The following is a 22948-nucleotide window of genomic DNA, read 5'->3' on the forward strand; positions in this document are numbered from 1 at the left end:
GCATCATGTCATGTTAGTACTCAAAAAGAAACTCCACACTTGACCTCATGTGACAGGTTACAGTCAAAACTTTATGTCATGCATGAAATTATTTAATATATTGCTTATATTACCTTAAGCCTATGTGTGTAAGATATATATATATATATATATATATATATAAAACACAAGTGAACTTGGTTTTAGACCTTGGGCCCTATCCCAAGATATCTCATTGCATATATGCAAATAATAATAATAAAAAAAATCAGAAACTTCTGGTCCCAGGGTTTTGAAATAAGGGAAACTCAACTACACATAACTTCATGAAATTTATTTTGCAATTCATATTGTTTTTGAGACATCTTTCTTTTTCTTTTTCTTTTTTTTTTTGAGACGGAGTTTTGCTCTTATTACCCAGGCTGGTGTGCATTGGCGCGATCTCGGCTCACCGCAACCTCCGCCTCCTGGGTTCAGGCGATTCTCCTGCCTCAGCCTCCTGAGTAGCTGGGATTACAGGCACGTGCCACCATGCCCAGCTAATTTTTTGTATTTTTAGTAGAGACAGGGTTTCACCATGTTGACCAGGATGGTCTCGATCTCTTGACCTCGTGATCCACCCGCCTCGGCCTCCCAAAGTGCTGGGATTACAGGCTTGAGCCACCGCGCCCGGCCGAGACATCTTTCTTTATTGAAAGATATACCGCTAGTTCATTCAATTTAACTGCTGAATAACATTCATTGTATAAACTATTTTATCCATTCCCGCATTATTGCAGTTATACTGGTTCCATTCTTTAATTTTGCTCATATAGTCATGTATCAAAAAGTGACATTTCAGTTAACGATAGATTGTATCTATAAGGGTGGCCCCCTAAGATTATAAAGGAGCTGAAAAATTCCTATTACCCAGTGACATCATAGCCCAATGCATCACTCAGCTTTCTGTAGTCCTACTGTGCTAGCAGTTGTTTAAAAGTATAGCAGACAGTATATAAAACTTGATAATGATAATAAATGACTACGTTATTGGTTTATGTATTTATTGTATTTTCAGTTATTCTTTTAGAATGTAGTCCTTCTGGGCTGGGTGTGGTGGCTCATGCCTGTAATTCCAGCACTTTGGAAAGCTGAGGCAGGAGGATCACTTGAGCCCAGGAGTTCAAGAACAGGCTGGACCAAATAGTGAGACCCTACTACTACTGAAAATTAAAAAATTAGCTGGGTGGTGGCGCAAGCACCTGTAGTCACAGCTACTCGGGGGTGGGGTGGGGGGAATCACTTGGACCCAGGAGGTCACAGCTGCAGTGGGCAGTGATTGCTTCACTGCCCTCTCTAACCTGAGTGATAGAAGTGAGACCCTGTCTTAAAAAAAAAAAAAAAAAAAGAAAAAAAAAGAAGAACGCAGTCCTCTACTTAGTAAAAACAAAAAGTTAACTATAAAACTGATTCAGGACCAGGCGACGTGGCTCACACCTGTAATCCTAATTCACGCCCAGCCTGTATTTTTTTTTTTTTTTAAAGAACATCAAAAGAATTGATAAATTATCTAGATAAACTAATAAAGAAAAAGAGAGACCAAAATTACCAATATCAAGACATAAAAAGGGGATACCACTAAGATTCTACATATAGTAAAAGCACAAGGGATACTAAGAACAATTTTACGACAAAAATGTGCAACATGAAATGGACACAAACTATAATATTTAGTCCAAAGAGAAACAGAGAACTGGAATTGTTCTATATCTACTAAGAAATAAAATTTGTAATTTAAAAACCTTCCCTGCAAAAAATCTCCAGCTACAGATGAATTCATTGGTGAATTCTGGCAAACACGTAAGAAGAAATAACATCAATCCTACACAAACACCTTCAGAAAGTAAAGGAGGAGGGAACAATGCCCAACTCATTTTGAGGCTACAACCACCCAGATATTACAACCAAAAATATTACAAGCAAACTGCAGACCAATATCTTTCATGAACATAGATGCAAAAATCTTTAACAAATATTAGCAAACTGAATCCCACAATATATAAGAAGGATACTACTTCATAACCAAGTGGAGTCTGTTTCAGAAATTAAAAGCTATTTAAATATTCAAAAGTTTCACCATGTTGCTCAGGCTGGTCTCCAACTCCTGGGCTCAAGCCCAGCCTTGTGAGTCTGCTTTAGCCTTACAAAGTGCTGGGATTATAGTGTGAGTGACTGTGCCCAGCCTTACCATTTTATTTTTCAGTGCATTTACACTTTATTGTGTTTCCCTTAGTTTAGTTTTTTAAAATTCCACACCTCTCAGTCAGGAAGAAAAACCCCTCAAAACTCACATACTTTACCAACCAACTAGAGTATTTACCTGTCATATGGTTGTTTAGCATGTACTTAGGTGGGAGAAAGATGACTATATGCTTTGTTTACAGACTCATAAATTATCTTCATGAGAATTTAAAAATAAGTTCTTTGAAGCTAAAACTGATCTTAATGAGAGGTTTCCACAAGAAAGAAAAGATTAAAAAGCAGTATACCTGTGGTGATGGCTGCTGAATATATCCCTGCTGCTGGAGCACAGGCTGGCTGACAGGATGACCAGAGGCAGAATACCCAGCAGTAGGGACTGGCTGCCCAGGTGGTAGGGGAGGAGGAGGAGGTGGTGGTGGTGGTGGAGGAGGAGGATGTGGTGGAGGGGCTGCTGTCATGATATAACCAGATTGCTGTGGAGACTGAAGAACCACAGTGGACTGGAACATGGTGGCATGAGGGTCAGAACCATCAGCAGATGGCTGGCGAGCAAGATTCATGTGGCTAAACTGAGACCCAAGGTTATCCTGCTAAAAAAGAAACAAGTCAAAAATCAGTAAGCCCTCTACGCATAGGCCAAACTTATCAAAGAAAAATACTCCCTATTTTTAAATAAGGTGCAGTAGTACACATTATGAAAATTATATATATCTACCAAAGAAATGATGTAATAGAGTGAAGCTTCAAGAAAATGACAACTCTATTGCTGAATATTACAATGCTGTCATAATAAATTATTTAAAAAATACATCTAATGGGTATGTACAGCATGCAGAAAACAGTAGGGTACCACATTTCACGTTAAAAAATGAAAAGACATTTATTTAAATGAAGATGAAAGGAACATTAGAATGTAGAAGTGAAACTGGCCATGTTCATATTATACAATTAATATTTTCTGAAAGGACTTCAAAGACCAAGCAATAAGCAAGGTACTAATTAGTATTTGCTTTAAACTCTCCTTTCTTCCTAGAAGGCAAAATTCAAATTCTATGCATTTTTGTATCCCCAAAATTACTTGCCGAAATTAAATACATAAAATCCAACTACACAGTCCTTTCTCTAATCTCTCAAAAATAATCTGGCCATACATTCGATTCTTCCCTTGTGTCTGTTCCTGAAGTCATATATTTGGTAAATGTAATTCAAATGACAGTTTCCTATGCTTTTGCTAAATGGTGCCCTACCAAGACAAGGGTTATGATTTATGTGCTATCTGACAAACATTTCTCTAACTCAACAGCATAAGGATCAGCTCTTACTGTTCCAGAAAAATATCACTGAAATGATGATATGGGGTTAAAATGCTCCCTGTTCCCAAGAAACCACAGACTGGCAACAAAATATACCACATTTTGATAAGAGGTCAACACTGAAAAAAATGACTTACAAAACTATGGCAATTGAGTCATCAGATCAAAGTTGACAACGTCTGCAGTTTCTAGATCAGCTGGATTTTGCAAAGTAAATTAAGGCTATGGAGAAGATAAAGGACTGAAAGGAGACGCCTGATTTAATGATTGGAAGTATATGGTTTCTCTCTTCCCAAACTGTCACTCTGACATACTCTAGCACTATCAGCCTAATTCAGGGAATGGTTTCAAAAGGAAAAAACGTACCTATGGACTGTAATTTCAACATTATATGATCAAATATTGTTAACACAAGTACCAAAACTGTAACACCACTCTCAGTGTCACCTTGTATAAAAGTCATTTTCTTATTGCAATAAAAATTGGGGCATATTTCGGATTAAAGAAAGTATCATTACGATCAAATATTAAATATCTATAAATCATCTTAGAAAATATAGTTAAATGTCTTCTGTAGCTGTAAGCTACAAATCACCCTAAGAACTGGTACTGACTACTGGACCTACAACATTGGGGAGAAAACAGAATGTCTAAATGCAAACAAAAGCTGCCACCCCAGGACAGCACAGATCCTGCAATGACCTCAATGAGAAAGTTGCTGAAACATCTGAGGACTAGAATAATCAAACTAAAAATTCTTTCATTATGAAAAAGTAGAAAAAGATTAGAGTTTAAACAATCACCATAATAAGCCACTATAACCAATATTTTATGGCACCGAATAAATTATTTCTAGTATGAACCAGAAATACTTTTTTTGGATACATGTGTATACCTGACTCAAATCACAAAAGATCCTATTACATTAATGACATTCTTGCACATTCATCACACATCCACCCACAGAAACAATGCAGGAGGTGAATAGAGATATAGTACCACAGAGTATTGCTGGGTGGGTGAGACTGGCAGGAGCGGGGTTGGGTAAGGGGCTGTAGAGTACTGAACAGGCTGTGAAGAGGACTGCAGAGGACGAACAGGCTAAAGAATAACAGGTTGGCAAACAATGTTAATGTCAGAATAAAATGTTAGAAGAATTGCATAAAATGAAAATTTACACTTTTTGGCAATAGCTTTAACTACATTTATAAAGTCATTTAAAATACAACAACATAGCAAACAACAAAAACAATACAAAGTGAAGAAACTATAATATATTAAAACTTTCAAAAACATATGTACGCCTTAATTTATTACATAATTAGGAGGATAATTTTTTGCAATAAAAGTATTTCTTTGCTACAGATTAACGGGAACAGGTGATTTAAGCATTTTGAATCCTATTACTTAACCAAGACCTCTGGGTTAAGTCTGTAAAAGTAAAACTACTTCTCATTATTTCTTGGTTTTATGAAAGGGCTGCCCTAGTTAGTGGTATAACACTAAATTTAAAAAAAAAAACTTCATTCTTAGTATCAGACAGTAATAACTTACCCAATAACTGTTCCAATTACCTTACTGATAAGGCATAATTAAGCAGTGTTTTGGGACCAAAGTCTCTAACTTCTAGCAATTTTATAAGAAAAATTCACTGGGTAAAAAAATATAGTGGGAACCATTAAAAATAAAAGCCTAACAAACAACGCACATATACATACAGACATGCACACACACACAAACACATCTGTTTAATATAAGGAAGACAAACACTTTCTTTGTAACTAAACACATTTCTATTAAGATGGTACTTGTTAGGAGCTGAGAAACCAGTTACCTGAAATCTCTGGTCATTAGTGAAGCACTCTTGAGTTTCAGGAAAAAACAGTTTTATGTTTCCCAGGGGTACTCAAAAACAGGTCTTTTTTTTTTTTTTAAAGTTGTAATCACTTTTCAATTTTGGGAATACAGTTAGTTGGTTATCCACAAACTAAAACTGGCATCTGATTTAATTTTCTCACATATATATTTTTTATTACAAAAACGGTAATATACACATTGGCTTAAAGACTATAGCAATCCACTTTATAGATGGCAATCAGACTAGGGTAAATTAAAAGACTTGTAGACATCCACAGAAACAAGTAGATGAGAAACCCAGGGAATCTTATTTGATAAAAACTCTTAGTTGAAATGTATATTCATGCTTCTCCCTCTGAATAATATCTCTGAAAAGAATACTTTAAAAATGTTAAACTAATGGAATTAAGATTGTTCAGGGAATAATTTAAATAGAGAACTTCTATGTCAACTAAGATAGACATTGTTTGTCTATGACATCATAGATAAATAGATAATGATTTGAGTTGCACTTTTACCACAAAATCAACACAATGGTTTCTAAAAAGCAATGGCTTAGACTAGCTTAAAATAAAGCAAAATAAGCCAGGTGCGGTGGTTCACGCCTGTAATCCTAGCACTTTGGGAGGCCAAGATGGGTGGATCACCTGAGGTCAGGCATTCAAGACTAGCCTGGCCATCATGGTGAAACCCCATCTTAAAAAAAAAAAAAGAAAAGAAATATGTGAAAATAAAGCAAAATAATCTATAATTAAAGCAGTAAAAAAAATCTTTCAGTAAAAGCTGAAAAAAACAGCCTCTGGTCCCTCACAAAACCCATGTCTAGAAATAAGTAAGCTTCCTAATGAATAACAGCACATATTATACTACATGAGGTGTAACAGCTTTAGAACTTTCAACAACAGGCTACTTGATGTGTTACTAAGTTAGACAACCATTAAGACATAATTTTCAGATGACTTGACCTCCTATGTCAGTGTCAGATAAAACAAAGTTTTAGTCAGCTGGGTGATTAAGGAAAGTATGAATTAATGTTTGAGTTTCAGAGAGTAATGAAAAAACTGTGAGCTAGAAGACTGATCAAAGTGAAATTCTGACACCATTTAGAGAATAAAAAGCCTTAGCACTTCCTTTTCCTACTTGAAGTGTGATTGGCTTCAAAACAACATTCACCTAAAGTAACTGGTTTTATCTTATGTCCAAGAAAAGTAGCCCTTCTGAAAGCTTTGGAAATCACAGTATTACTTTGTTTGGTTATTTAAAATCTCATTGATAAATTATTTCAGATTGTGCAAAAGGTATTTATTGAGAATGATTTGTTCTTGAGTCTGTTTCTGGATCTGATGATGAATTACCTGAAACACTTGGAGTAATGCTAGAAAAATAAGTTATGAAATTTGATGAATACCCCAAGAATTCAAATTATAGCTCATTAAAGCCTCTGTTTTTAAACTAGGTGGCCTACATCTTCATTTAGAGCTATCTCTTATAACTAAATCAAAGTTCTAAGAGACAACAATCTGAAATATATAATCACAGATAAATCCTAGAGTTTTGAAAAGTTGCCAGATTAACATTATTCCCACTGAAATTTAAATAAAAATGAAACCAAATGAAAATCAGTGCTTTAAAGCTCCTGGTGAAATACATGGTACTGCAAAGACAACTACATGACAGCATAATAAAGAGGAAACTCTTTGGGACCAAGGTGACTAAAGCCAAGACAGAGAAAGCCAGGGAAGTTTTATGTAAGCTTAGTGTATGTAACCAAATGGGTTTAGGAAGGGAATATGGGAGTATGTAGAAACAGTTTTAGGCAATCTATTCTACATACATGAACTGATTTGTATGGTCTTAGAAGTGTATCTAAAACCTATACGTTCTTCTTCTTTAAAAAAAAAAACTGCCTTGCCCAGTATTAGGAGTCATAATTGCCAGAAGTACAATTATTTTAATGACTTTCACAACATTAAATAATGTAATTAAACTCATGTTCTTCAACCCTGCAATATTGCTTGTGAGCAAAATTAATAAAATTTCTCCAGTTCAAGTTTATCATGATCTTTTTTTTTTTTTTTAAGGGACACTCATTTAATTTTTTTTTTTTTTTGAGACAGAGTCTTGCTCTGTCACCCAGGCTGGAGCGCAGTGGCCAGAACTCGGCTCACTGCAACTTCCCAGGTTCAAGTGATTCTCCTGCCTCAGCCTCCCAAGTAGCTGGGACTACAGGCACACACCACCATGCCCAACTAATTTCTGTATTTTTAGTAGAGCCAGGGATTTCACCATTTTGGCCAGGCTGGCCTTGAACTCCTGACCTTATGATCTGCCCACCTCGGCCACCCAAAGTGCTGGGAGGACAGGTATGAGCCACCCTGCCCAGCGCATCATACTTCTTTCATACAAAATTACTCTGCATGTTTTCACCAATGGAATATTTAGAGTCTTGCAGGAAAAAAGGCATCGAACTAACTACATAAACCTTGATATGTTAAATAACCTTTAAAAGTTAGGATAAAAATAAGAGTTCATACTGGTATAATTAAGTTCCCCCAAAATGGACAAAATACATTTTAGGGGAAAAAGACTGATTGTGAAAATGAATGTGTAAATTCTAAACATTTTTACAAACTCAAAATATTATTAAGAGTACTTTTGGGAGTTCTAACTCAGAACTGCTTTATCTTTCATAGGGTAGGTAGAATGGATGAAGAGTACCTTGTAGAGCCTGAGCAGCCTCTCTCAGTTTCTTCTAACTGCTTAATCTGTGGAATCTTAAAAACAACTCACTTTGCTCACTTGGCCAATGAACAATCTCAATTTCATTTTTATTCCTCTGTTGTCCATTTCTTGCTGTTGTGAAATAGGGATAATACTCACCAGACAGTCTCATAAGATTAAAACAATTTCCTTCTTTCCAATATATTTTCAGTATCTATCAGTGGAAAAGCCCTTGAAGTTATCTCTCTTTTCCTATGAGTAGTGAGTGGAACAGCACCGGTGGCAGAATATTAAAGTTCTAAGAGATACTTACTTGGGCTATCTCAATTATAATTAGTGCATTTTAGTTCCAAATATGTAAAGGCACGTCAACTTAGCATTACATAATCGTGGATATGTGCACCTGTGAGAAAATGTGATTAGTTGCTGGTTGTTGAGGTGGGGGTGGCAGAGGTGGCTGTGGAGGTCCAGGCACTTGGGGTCTAACTGGTTGTTGAGTCATAGGAGGATTATACACAACTGGACTCCCATCTGGGTTTATGAAGGGCTGACCTGAAAAATTTAACAAGAAGGAAAAAAAAAAAAACTTAGAATACAGATAGAAAATAGGTGCTTCTACTAAAAATTTACAAAGCATGTCCAAAATCCCTTCACCACAATTATAAAAAATCTAATATTTTGAAAACCAAAAGATTTCCTTAGCTTGGGAAATAGCCTGATCCCAAGGCTATTAAAAGTCTTTATTTTTGTCACTTAGAGTAAATATTCAAATGTTTTACTGCATTTCTTATTATGAGGTACTGCCCCGGACCTCTAGTGAGCTTAATTTAATTAATCAATTAATTATTATTTTTTTAGATGGAGTCTTGCTCTGTTGTCCAGGCTGGAGTGCAGTGGCGTGATCTCACCTCACTGCAACCTCTGCCTCCTGGGTTCAAACAATTGTCCTGTCTCAGCTTCCTGAGTAGCTAAGATTATGGGCATGTGACACTACACCTGGCTAATTTTTGTATTTTTAGTAGATGGGGTTTCACCACGTTGGCCAGGCTGTTCTTGATTTCCTGATCTCAGGTGATCTGCCCACCTTGGCCTCCCAAAGTAATCCCAGCTTTATTTTATAATATGTAGTATTTTCTGAAAAACTGAATTATGAAACACATTTAGCCTAAGAAATTCAGTTACAGGATTGGGGTCCTATAAGGCTATATTTTAGTTCAAAGAGAAAATGTTTGACTTCAGGATACTGGGAAGTTATTCATCAGTTTTTATTAGGAGGTAGGAAATATTTAAGTTTTAGGCCACATTACATATATTTCACTAACAAAATTAGAACTGGATGAAAATTAAAATGATTAACAGCTTCATGCTTCATATTGTAAACTTGATGGTACTGTCCTTATTTTACCACCTCTTTTTGTTCTTTTGAGACAGTCTCACTCTGTTGCCCAGGCTGGAGTGCAGTGGGGCGATCTCAGCTCACTGCAACCTCAGCCTCCCCTGGATTCAAGCAATTCTCCTGCTTCAGCTTCCCAAGTGGCTGGGATTATAGGTATCTGCCACCATGCCCAGTTAATTTTCATATTTTTAGTAGAGATGGGGTTTCACCATGTTGGTCAGGCTGGTCTCGAACTCATGGCCTCATGTGACCCACTCACCTTGTTCTCCTAAAGTGCTCAGATTATAGGTGTGAACCACTGTGCCTGGCTTCTCTACACATATATTCTAAACAACTTTTTCTTATTACAAAATGTAACATTTTTAGTCTAAGAAAATAACAGAGATAAAAAAGAAACTCCCCACAATCTTTGTGTGTGTGATTTCCCTTTTATTTTAAGTTCAGGGGTATATGGGCAGGTTTGTTATACAGGTAAACTTGTGTTATGGGAGTTTATTATACAAATTATTTTGTCACCCATAGTTATTTTTCCTGATTCTCTCCTTCCCACCCTCCCCTCTCCGGTAAGTCCCAGAATGTGTTGTTTCCCTCTATGTGTCCATGTGTTCTCAGCATTTAGCTACCACTTATAAGTGAGAACATGTGGTATTTGGTTTTCTGTTCCTGCGTTAGTTTGCTAAGGATAATAATGGCCTCCAGTTCCATCTGTGTTCCTGCAAAAGACATGATCTTGTTCTTTTTTTATGGCTTCATAGTATTTTACGGTGTATATTTCTTTTTCCAGTCTATCACTGATGGGCATTTAGGTTAATTCTATGTCTTTGCTATTGTGGAATTCCCCATAATCATACAACTAACATTTTGGATACTGCCTTCCAGACATTTTTTCAATAAATAGATCAAAATATTAGTATTTTTCTTCACTAAAATTGGATTGTTAAAAAAAATCAAGAAATGGCTAGATGAAATGACCTGTTCACCAACTATGAGTGAGAAAATTACAGAGAAACAGAAAAATTTGGTTCAAGAACAGTTTCTTAAATTGTCATTAAAAATATCCATTTTTCCATAGTAAATCCCTCTCTTTTTTTTTTTTTTTTTTTAGGAAACATGATATAAAATAACAATATTTGGGACAGATGACTATACTAGTCTATAGCTATCAAGCAGAAAAAGTGCTCTAAAGTAAAATTATTTTCATCAATTAGAATACTGATAATTTTTCTGATAGTTATAGATAACTAAAAACAAGTTGTGCAGGGTATTTGTTGACTGTTAAATAATTTGGAAGAAACTGGTGGAGTAGATTTGGGTGAAAGTGGTCAAAAGTAATCTAAGGGTCATCTGAAAAAAGTTAAACATATAGTAATACTGTTGCCAAAAACCAAAGAGATCACTTTTGGATTCATTTAAATTAATAGCACAATTCAATTTCAGGCCGATCAGTTTCTCACTCTATCCCTTCCTAAGCAACTGAATCTTTCATGTTACCAAAACCATATTAACTAATATGTTTTGAATGAAAAATAGGAAATGGTAAAATATTAAATCATCTTATATCTTGCTTCACAAAAAAAGGAAGGTTAGTAACTAATACCCTGAAGAATAAGAAGGTAATTATTATTTTTTTGTTTTTTATTTTTTTTGTTTTACTTAAGAAGGTAATTATTAAGCAAAAAGCTAATTTCTGAAAATCAGTTATTTATGCTAATTCTTATAAGAGAAACAAATGTTTGCATACTTTATTTTAAAAAGAGATGTGAACAAAACCTGAAAGTACTAAGTCCCAAGCCATGATTTTCTCTACTGCACACAAAAGGAAAGGCCCAGGAACATTTAGAGACCTGATACTTCCACCTGTATTGGCCTGTAAACTACTGCCATTATGATGAGACTACATCAGCTAAATCCATGAGGTTTAAAGTTATCAAAAGATTAAGGAACATTTTAATTACCTTGCCAAATGACTGGGTTATGTTATCTTGAAGAGACCAAGACTTCTTGTGATATTTTAAAACATCATATTTTTTTCTATATAAATCATTTTTACCAATTTACATAGTGAAATGTACTATAACTGCAGTTTATTCACTGCTCTGAGGTTCAGTTTCCTTATTTGTAAATGAGGATCTCACCTACCTATCAAGGTTATTATAACATATTTAAAGCACCTAACAGAGCATATGGTACAAGTAAATGCTCCAAAAACGTAAATTACTGTTAGCTAATTGCAAAGGATATGTATTGTCAATATTAATACATAATGACTGGTCCCAATTTTTTTTTTTTAAACACTAAGATGTCCTTTAGCTTTTCCTCATTAGAAAACAATCACCACATTCTGAAGGGCAATTATTTTTTTTTTTCCTATTCCATTACATAGTGAAAAAGAGCTGCTTATTCGGTCCTTCTTCATAAAGTGCACCGATTTTCCCAAGTATAAAATTGTTATATCATCCCAAGAAATCACTGGTGGTTAAAATAACTGTTAAACAAAGCTCTTTCGTAGGTAGCTGTCTCATTTCTAGGAAATAAATTTTTTAAAATTATAATCAGGCTATTATTCTGGCCTAAATGATGTCACAACGGGAAAAATGCTTTCCAATATAAATGTCTTTTAAACTTTCCTAGCAGAAGTGTTTTTGTTAAAGTTCTTAGAAAATGCTACGTAATCATGAATAATAAAAAGCTGACTACACATATTCAGAAAATGCATTTAATAAGTATCCTTAAATTTTCAGATAATTCCTGAAACACCTTTTTCTGGATACCAACCTGTTTGTGGGTTGATCAGAATACTGCCAGGTGGTATGCCTGCGGCTTCCAAGGGAAGCAAAAAGAAGCTAGTGCTAGGAGATGCGACTTGCCCATTTAGGCCACCATCAAAGGAAAGAGAACTATGAGTGCTGACAGTTGGATAGACGACAGGTGCGCCATGAGAGGACTGGCTGAGAGCTGTACCTGGAAGAGGCTGCTGGATGTGAGAAAGAGAGCCTGTAGATGACCCTACACTACCAGAAGACTCAGAACCTAGAAGAGGAGTAATGAAAAATATGGATTTTTTAAACCTCATATAAAAACACAGGTTTTAAAGACATAACAATAAAATTTACATCACATAACATGCAGTTACTACATAAAAGCATTGGCTATTTTTAATTTACTATTCACGTTTGCTTACCCTCCCTATAAGGAACAAGTTTAATATAGCAAACTGATTACTTATGTTGTCTGAGAAACCACTGCAAAAGCATGCAACTTAAGCACGTTTGTAACATCACCAGCCACAGACATCCACAAAAAGCACATTACCCACATTCCCAAAAGGACAAAGTTATGTACATTTTACCTGTTAGATTAATACCTAGAAATATACTGATTTTAATTTTTCCCTAGGAAAAAGAATTTGGTACAGCAAAATACCCAAAACCTTTAATATCAGAAATACCTTATCTATAAGAACACAGAAAGATTCAGTGTAAGAAATAACAGAAATAATAAATTCTGTATTAAGAGAAACAATTATCCAGTTTAATTGCAGAATCTCATTTCTCAGTTTACTATCATAGCATCTTCCCAAAATGTAAAATCGACTTTGAGTATTTTATCTAATCAAGGGACAGAGATACCATGAATTACTGGATTCAGCTTAAAATTTATTTCTTACTGAACTTAATATACTAATTTGATAACTGATTTTTAACTGCTTTCATTTCTGCAATTTATTCCATTTTCTATCACCCAGGGACTGAAAATGTAATTGATTTTTACATAATGGCTAAAAAAGCGAACAATGAGACAAAGACAGAAAATGATATGGATCTTATGTATATAGTAATTAGATTTTGAATAAGAGAACTGACTCTGGGATAGAGAATTTTTAATGAGTGAAACAACTATCATATACTATACAGACTGCCTTCTGAAGGACAGCTTCTATTTTAAGTTGTGACAAAATAACTCCTCCAAAGAACTATCAATTTACCTTAGGAATTAAAAACAAAAAACATTTTTTTACCTATTAAAAGGGTCAATTAGTATTTCTTTTAATCTCTGAAGAGAATATAGAATACATATAGTACACATTCTTAAAATGTTTTAATTTGGCAGTGTGTCTACATAATTTTCTCATGATAGTTTTTTCTGTTATGATTACCAAGTGGCCATTTTCCAAATAATGCATATTTGGTACATAAGCAGATTTCTAATACTGATAAAATTTACTTATTTTTAGCAATATCCTAACATAGATACTATGATATTCTCAATATGACGACATTGTACATTAAGAAGATGGCAACTGCAGGTCGGGCTCGGTGGCTCATGCCTGTAATCCTAGCACTTTGGGAGGCCAAGGCAGGTGGATCATGAGGTCAGGAGTTGAGGCCAGCCTGGCCAATGTAGTGAAACTAAAAATACAAAAAATTAGCTGGGCATGGTGGCAGACACCTGTAATCCCAGCTACTCGGGAGGCTGAAGCAAGAGAATCACTTGAATTGGGAAGTAGAGGTTGCACCGAGCAGAGATTGTGCCACTGCATTCCAGCCTGGGTGACAGTGAGACTCCGTCTCAAAAACAAACAAACAAACAAAAAACAAGATGGTAACTGCAATTTATAAGCCTTAATAATTTAAAGCACTGATTACAGCTTTTCAATTCAAATATGCCCTTCCACTCTTAGGTTTATAATACCTTATGTTTAGGCTTACCCACATAGGTTAGAGAGAAATAGTCACTTTTCTTTTCGAGATGGAGTCTCGCTCTGTTGCCAAGGCTGGAGTACAGGTACGATCTTGGCTCACTGCAGCCTCTGCCTCCCGGTGTCAAGCGATTTTCTTGCCTCAGCCTCCCAAGTAGCTGGGACTACAAGCATGTGCCACCATGTCCCGCTGATTTTTTAATATTTTAAGTAGAGACGGGGTTTTGTCATGTTGGACAGGCTGGTCTTGAACTCCTGACCTCATGTGGTCTGCCTGCCTTGGGATCCCAAAGTGCTGGGATTACAGGCATGAGCCACGGTGCCAGGCCAGAGAAACAGCCATTTCTGACTTTCATGCTTATTTTGGGATAAAAATAAAGATCTACAAGGGTCCTAAAAACACATGAGCTTCTTTAGTATTGAAGCCAGTTAGTGAAAACGAAAAGAGGAAATGTTATGAGCCAATGTACTCTAAGGAAGCAGGCAGGAGAATGAGATTATTGAACTTTCCAGTCACTTGTAATAGTTATTTGTCTTGGTTTTTTAAATTCCTCAAAATCTCCTCAGCAATTCAATTCTAAGTGGAAAATGAAGAACTTTGTCATAAAAATGCAATCAATAATTGATATTATTAGCTGAAAATGCAATCAGTGTTAAATACTCCAACGTGAGAAACCATGCCTTCCACCAACTTCCAACTACAAATGAATAATAAACAATTTCTAATGAACTATGGCATTCAAACAAGAGATGACATTTCATTGAACCTACCTGACTGTAAGTTTATATCACAATAGAGAATAATTTTTATGTTAATTGATGTTTGTAAATCTGTCTCCAGGACAGAGGGTAAATCCTCATGTTATGAAACATATTACCCCTTAAGTATTTTGGAGGTGGTCAAGGTAATACTGGTAGTGATTTCATATTTTAGGATAATTTGAAGCCATATGATAGATAAGGGGTTAAGACAACATTAGGAAAACTAATGACTTGATTTCACAGTTCTATGTAGATATTTATACCTGTTTTTGAAAGCCTGCCTATGCTTTTGCTGCTTCCAGAACTATCACCTCTTGTCAGGACTGAGATTCCACTGAAGCTGCTGGCTTTGGTTACAGCAGGTTTCAGGTTTCGAAGAGAGCTGTCTGAATCTGTGCTGCTCCAGGGTCGTGGTTCCGAGTACTTCAACTCGTTCTCTGTGCTGCTTTGATGGCTGTTTGTAGATCTCCCTGACGCATCTTTATTAACTCTGTAATTTAGAAATAAAACTTTGAAAAGCTAATGCGAGGGGAAAAAAAAGAATAAAAAAATGCTTTATGCCAGCTGGCCTCACAACAGGCATTTTTTCAATACTGTATTAAAAACATGCTTCCAATACCTAAATATCTGGCGCCTCTGCTGGGTACTACTGGCATCCTCATCTTGGAGTCTGTTGGTGTTTTAATAAGACATTTTAATTTTTATTAGCATCAGTCAGACAATTACCAAAACAGATGTTAAAAATTCCCTCACCTTTTGTCAATAATATAATTCTCTTGGGAACACAGGGACTAGAAAGAAAGAATAGATACAAAAAGTTGAGCTTTCGTCAAATATATAATGCCATCTGTAAACCAATGATGACAACAAAAATCATGAGTAGTAATATAAGTTCAAAATGGTGATAATGGTACACAAATAAATAATATTGGATTCTGTTTTTCTGGTTTGGAGATCCTATGCTTACTTTTAACATATATCTATATCTATATCTATATCTCCTGAAGCTATTCATTTGGTGGTTCAAATTAATTTGAAATTCAAATATTACCTTCCAAATAAGTGAATCCATTTTCATTATATATTCAAGGTATATATAGAATATGTATTCCACCTCATTCACTTAACAAATATTTGATCACCTGTGGTTTATCTATAGCTAGAGCAGTGAACAAGTAGTTATACTTTAATGGCGCAAGTCTTTCAGCACTGTAAACCTGGGTTAGGAATGCCCATTTTTGTTTGTATGATTACAACAGTCTTCTAACTAGTTTTCCAGCTACATTTTTTCCCCCTATTTTACGTAACAGGAACAATCTCTCCAAAATACCAATCTGATCATAACTCTTCTCACCTGAATGGCTCCCTAATGTTTTAGCACAAGTATTAGCAAACTATAGCCAGACACCTGTTTCTGCAAATAAGGAATACAGTCATGACCATTCGTTTATGTATTGTCTGTGGCTGCTTTCACATTTGAGCAGAAAAAAAAGTCAGATTTGAGTAGTTGCAATGAAGACTATGTGGCTCAAAATGCCTAAAACAGCTATCATCTGACCTTTACAGAGAAAGTCTGCTGACCAAAAAAGAAAAAAGCCAAAAGTAAAACAAACAAACAACAAAACTCCCCAAACAAAAAAACAACACCCAAAATCCTAGAAGTCCAACCACCTTAAGCCTTCAGGGCCAAATAATCTCATTTCTGAATATTTTTCCGATCTAAACTTTCCTCACTTCCTATATCACTCAGGCCAGAATGTGGCTACTCTGAATCTTTTTTGTTGAGAAAGGGTCTCACTCTGTCACCCAGGCTGGAGTGCAGCAGTGCCATCTTGGGTCACTGCAACCTCTACTTCTTGGGTACAGGAGATCCTCCTGTCTCAGTCTCCCAAGTGGCTGGAACTACAGATGCGTACCACCATACCGGACTAATTTTTTGTAGAGATGGGATTCTGCCATGTCGCTCAGGCTGTTCTTGAACTCCTGAGCTCAAGTGATCTACCCACCTCGGCCTCCCACAGCGGTGAGCTACTGTGCCTGGCCTACTCTTAAATCTTTCCATTCCTAATGTGTGTAAAGTTCTCCCTTACCTCTGGGCCACTGTAAATACTGACTCTACTTGAAATTCTTCACTTCTGTAAGGTTTCTTCTTGGAAGATAACTCTCCCATCCCTTCCCCAGTTCTGGTTTGTGGTGCTTATCTGGTGTGTCACCTACTATATCTTCATGTCTCCATATAAACCACACACCATATTGTCACAGCTTGACTATTTATCAAGGTTAGAGATCTCATCTATCTTATAAACTAGAGACAATATTTAGTATAGGCTTGGAGTTCAGCAGACCTGGTTGAAATCCCAACTCTGCCATTTTCTTTTTTTTCTTTTTTTTATTGCATTTAGTGATGAACATGCCATTTTCTAACTGTGTGATCTCTATTTTACTTACCCTCCTGGAATCTCAGATTCCTTATCTGTAAAGTAAAAACAATGATATCCCTGATCTACCATATAGGGTTGTTTTGGGGATAAATTATTGTAACTGCCCACGAATATGTTCTACAGTGCCTAGGACAGCACTTATTACAGGTGCTCAATGAAATTTGTTGAATGAATGTTATAAGTTCTTAACTTACGGTCTGGATTTTAATGTTATTTAATCTTTTTTTTAAACACAGAGGGAACTTCTATCTTTAGCAGATTAACACACATTATAGGAAAGATGCTTAACAGCTGTTGACAAAAAACAAATTGATTCTCTTCTGGCATATATGCATAAAACAATTAGCAATATAGAAGGTCTATCTCGTATAATCACTTAAAAAGTAGAAAACAAATATTAACCTAAAAAAACCAATTAGCTTTATTTCAAAAGAAGAAATAAGTTATTTGTCAGAGAAAGTCTACTAACAAGTAGCCTCCAGGGTATATGATTTTGTAGACAGTAGACCAATGCTCTATTAATAAAAACTCAAGTCTGACAGAAGTCTAGGGGGGGAAAATCACACGAACTATATACGGTGGCCAACATTCTTCGAATGACTCCTGTAGTCCACCTGCTTCCAACTTCTGTAAAATTTTACATAACTACTGCAAATCACACGAACTATATACAGTGGCCAACATTCTTTGAATGACTCCTGTAGTCCACCTGCTTCCAATTTCTGTAAAATTTTACATAACTACTGCAATGTAGTATTTATAAACTATTAAATTAATAACGCAAGCAAAACTGATCTCAATATTTCTAAAAGATGATCTTATAAGCAACAAATGTGATTAAAAATAAATGTGATCAATAGATGAAAGGGAGACTAAGACCCTACAATGCAATTAGAATATATTCTAACATGAAGATCTAAATGTTAGTACATACGTCTTGGGAAAATATTCGGTCTCTAGCTCTCTGGTATTCTTCTTCTCTTTCTTCTATAGATTTGCTTCTTCTGTCATCTTTCAAACGTATTCTCATCTACAGAAAAGAGGATACTTTTTAGGAAAATGAACTACTGGTATATAATATGTCTTGCACCTATAAAAATTCTATAATTGTTCAGGATTACCTGATTATCATCTTTGTCAAAGCTAGAGTTATCTCTCTTGAGGATATAACGTTTTTGAAAGTCTTCACTTTTATCATCCTTAATATGTTCATTAAATTTCTGATCAGGTCTTAAAAAAAAAAACAACAACGGAACAAGAAAAGATAATGTACAATATCAGCAAAGAAGTTAAACAAACATTTTATAAAAAGCAATAGAAGTTACTGCTTTTTAGTGCCATTCATAGATACTTATGCAATCTCATTTAGTCCTGACAATAATCTCACGAGAAAAAACACTATTCCCTGTATGGTTGAAAGGCCGTATCAAATACAATGTGGGCTCTGGAGTCAGAGTGCTTGGATTCAAAGACTGAGCTTTAGCACTCTAGCTGCTTTATGACTTGCACAAGTTACTTAATCTTTCTCTTTCCCAGTTTGTTTGTAAAATGGGTATAGTGTACCTATTTCTTAGGGTTGTTCTGAAGATGAAATCAATATGTCAATAGCACACAAAACAGTGAACACTCAGAAGTTAGTTACTGTTTTTTTTTTTTTTTTTTGAGATGGAGTTTCGCTCTTGTTGCCCAGGCTGGAGTGCAATGGCGCGATCTCGGCTCACCGCAACCTCCGCCTCCTGGGTTCAGGCAATTCTCCTGCCTCAGCCTCCTGAGTAGCTGGGATTACAGGCACGCACCACCATGCCCAGCTAATTTTTTTTGTATTTTTAGTAGAGACGGGGTTTCACCATGTTGACCAGGATGGTCTCGATCTCTTGACCTCGTGATCCACCGCCTCGGCCTCCCAAAGTGCTGGGATTACAGGCTTGAGCCACCGAGTTACTGTTATAAATACTATTGAGCAAACTGAGGTTCAACAATTGTGCAAGGTCAGAGGCAAGCATATGATTAAGCCATACTTGAAGCTTGGGTCAGTTAGACCCAAATCCTGTATTGCCTCATCTAAATCTACAAAAAAATGCTGGGACAAGGAAAGTACAGGACTGTATCTTATGCTACTCCTATGGTACCTAGTTTGGTGTTATACAACTGAAAGTAATAAAATATTCTGTCATTCAATTAGCTAAAAACTTAGAGACTACTTCAAAGTGCATCCATGAATTTTAAGTTATAGCAGGGTACAGCTTTGTTTAACACTGACTGTAACAGGTTAGAAAAGAGAGGTTCTTTTATAGAGGTTAAAGTTGTGACCTAAGTAATGATTATGTAATCTTGGCAATATATTTTATAGTGGATTCATCTTTCTTCTACAGAAATATTGCAAGTTCCACTGTGATCTAGAGGACAAACACAAGGTTGTAGCCCTTGGAAATCGCAATTACATAAAATTTCAGCTTCAACAAATTAATTCAATCAATACTCTTGTGACTAAACATTATTCTATTATAAAAGTGGAATTATTCTTTTGAAATATAAAATATAAAAATATATTCAATGGCTCTAGAGAAAAATCTCATTGAACCCCTAGTTTTAATATACAGTTTAAGTATCTATTATATAGTCATATGATATATGTGAATAACCTAAGTAAATTTCTAATCCAAATAAATCTGAGTCATGACATTTTCATCAAATTTCCTTATTTATAGAGCCTACATAGACTTCTTTTTTTTTTTTAATTTTTTATTTTTTTTGAGACAGAGTCTTGCTCTGTCACTCAGGCTGGGGTGCTGTGGTGCAATCTTGGCTCACTGCAACCTCTGCCTCCTGGGTTCAAGCGGATTCTCCTGTCTCAGCCTCCTGAGTAAGTAGAATTACAGGTGGGTACCACCATGCCCAACTAATTTTTTTTTTTTTTTGTATTTTAGTAGAGATGGGGTTTCACCATGTTGGCCAGGCTGGTCTCGCACTCCTGATCGCAAGTGATCCACCCGCCCCAGTCTCCCAAAGTGTTAGGATTATAGTTGTGAGCCACCACACCCGGCCCTAGAACTGAAGTGACACTTCTGAACGCTTATTTTAATCTATGAATTTCTAATAAGGTATATAAAAGCCTCCTGTCAAATTATGCAAAAGGAAATTAAAAGAATTATCTAAGCAAGTTAATAAAATCGCTATTTAAAAATACTTAGATGGGTAAATCAGAAAACAGATTCGTACAAAAATATATATAAAAAGAAGAAAAACAAGAAGACGAAAAACAGCTTTGTGACCAAAATAATAAGAAAAAGACTGTTTTCTTCAAGGCTTTGAAAGATATTTATTTAGTTCTGACAATGGCAGTATGTTATTTTTGTCACATGATTACCTCACTTACTCATGTCATCTATTTTTGTAACTGTTCAAAGTCACATTTGCTTATTCAAGGAGTTTATATTTGAATGAGAGATTGCTATTTCAAAGTGAACTAGAAGGTTTAACCAAGGGCCTAGCAACTTTTCTAAGGGCAGCTGGATTCCCACACCAATAGCACTGGCAGGCATTTTAGCTAACCTTAAGACTGTCTTACCTCATTCTTTAATAGATGCCTGAATTTACTGCCCTGTAATCGCCAACTTCCCGCTCCATTGAGACACCCCAGTGGACACCGGGTTGTTGACATCCGCACCACTGATTCAAGGCTGGAGCGGGTAATCTCCCTATGAGGAAAAGGTAAGTTTGTTTTTATTCAATGTGGAGCAGATCTCTAAGGTTTTCTGATTTACAACCTTCTTTATATCCCAGAAGATATAAAATAAGAATACAGTGTAACTTCAATGATCTGAAATGTTTGGTTATAATTATGTTATTGACCCATACTTCTTTAAGTATATTATAAATATCTCTGTTGAGCCTAACTTTTGATTATCTTCATAAAGAGAACCCTAAAGCTTTCTGGTATCATCCATAGAATTCAAATAACTGAGGTTACACTGTATTGAAAACCTTAGAGAGTCACCAGTCAAAACGTTAGTCAAAATGCCTGCTAATGTATATGTGCTTGGGTATCCAGCAGCTCTGAGTAATGTTGAGAGGTACTGGTTAAATGCATTATAGTTCTATTCACCTCTAGCTTAGCTCATAGCTTAATGGTTACTATCCTGCTGTAGTCATGATATAACTGATTAGAAAAAGACTAATTGAAAAGAATATTTTACAAAGACTAAGGGATATGAAAATTTAAATTTTAATGAAAATTAAATCAGACTCACATTTTGGTAACATTTAATCCCTATATAAAGAAAAGATCCCTGTCTAAACCCATCTATTTTCACTAATTTAATTATAGGAACAATAATTTAAAAATACTAAATGTATCTACTTAGTTGACAACGACTATTTAAAACGGAAGAAAACCAATAGTTCTAGCAAGTGATATGGCAGCTATAAGTATAAAAGGCCATAAATCAGAAAAGGCATAGATGAATTAAATATAATCATGCAAATCAAATCACTCATAGATAAGAACCTGGGAGAAATCTGGCTTCTGGAAAGACAGAAAAATAATGAATCGAAAAGGATTATTTATGCCATCTGAAGTTGACTGTTATTCATTACACAGATTTGTTGCTGCCTCATATCAAACTGAAATTCCTTTTGATAGGCAAATCACCACCAAAATATAAATTTTAGCTGAACTCAGCTAGTTGCTTTAGGATTAGCCTTATAAATAGGCAGAAGATGTAATGGATGTGCTGTGTATGTTTTATAACTTGGGTGCCTCTGCACTGGGTCTTCTGCTCCCAAATAACAGCAGTGATGATCTACTTCAGCAACACTATAAAGCAATTAATTCTTAAAACAAAAGCTCCTCCTAACTCTTTAAAATTTTTCCTCAGTGAATCATACATAGCCCAGGAAGAAGACAGCACTATGGATGATAATGCATTAACCAACAGTCCCACTTTCTTAAGAATTCTGAGAGAAAAGGATTACATCTGGAGGCTTTTGGAAAGAATGGTAAACTGACAGAAGATAAAATGTGAGGGTGTTAAGGACAAAGTCTGCTCTCTCTCTTTTTTTTTTTTTCGAATTTGACTAATGTACCTATCTAAATTAATTTAAAAAATTCCTAAGAGTGGTTGTCAAACATCACTGATATTATGTCCTTTGGGTTTTTATTTATTATCACATGCCCCATTCCTCATCCATAGACCTTATTTGATGTGTTTTGTTCCCAGTAAACTAACTGTGTTTTACAATCCTATCACAAGGTTATCATGAAACCTAATTAGACTGCTCTAACATGTGGAAAACCTCAGATAAAAGGTTCTATAGAAAGATAAAGTATTATTGTTTAGATATATAATATGTAGTTACATCTCTTGACACTTACATTCTTGTATTGCTAGTTTTGTTTACTATGACAGACTTCCCACTCTGATCAACATTGTGGTCTAATCCAAAGTAAGCGGCTACTCTGTGTAATAGCATCCTATGGTAAGATGTCATTGGGGGGAATTTTTTACGTGGAGACCTAGAAGCACAAGAAATACCAATT

At 35.5% G+C, this 22948-nt stretch overlaps 1 protein-coding gene and 1 long non-coding RNA gene across 10 annotated transcripts in view; one reads left to right on the forward strand and one right to left on the reverse strand.

Annotated features, from left to right (window-relative positions):
* Positions 1-22948, reverse strand: part of R3HDM1 (R3H domain containing 1) — a 123079-nt gene that overhangs the window by 70859 nt on the left and 29272 nt on the right. For 3 of the 9 annotated variants that reach the window (XM_010330619.3, XM_039469797.2, XM_074399743.1), the window contains 10 exons: positions 22784-22924; positions 18531-18639; positions 18344-18439; positions 15722-15759; positions 15588-15638; positions 15232-15458; positions 12283-12537; positions 8515-8663; positions 4533-4634; positions 2508-2810 (listed from right to left, as the gene is read on the reverse strand). In XM_010330619.3, the coding sequence (XP_010328921.1) occupies positions 2508-2810; positions 4533-4634; positions 8515-8663; positions 12283-12537; positions 15232-15458; positions 15588-15638; positions 15722-15759; positions 18344-18439; positions 18531-18639; positions 22784-22924 (1471 nt within the window). The remainder of the gene's footprint in view (positions 1-2507; positions 2811-4532; positions 4635-8514; positions 8664-12282; positions 12538-15231; positions 15459-15587; positions 15639-15721; positions 15760-18343; positions 18440-18530; positions 18640-22783; positions 22925-22948) is intronic. The other 6 variants (XM_010330649.3, XM_010330639.3, XM_010330593.3 and 3 more) reach the window with 5 other exon arrangements.
* Positions 20851-22546, forward strand: LOC141584619 (uncharacterized). The gene is made up of 2 exons (XR_012517778.1): positions 20851-21120; positions 22287-22546. It is a non-coding gene; the product is annotated as an uncharacterized LOC141584619 (long non-coding RNA).

This window comes from Saimiri boliviensis, chromosome 5 (genome assembly GCF_048565385.1).
Source record: "Saimiri boliviensis isolate mSaiBol1 chromosome 5, mSaiBol1.pri, whole genome shotgun sequence".
Taxonomy (NCBI): Eukaryota; Metazoa; Chordata; class Mammalia; order Primates; family Cebidae; genus Saimiri; species Saimiri boliviensis.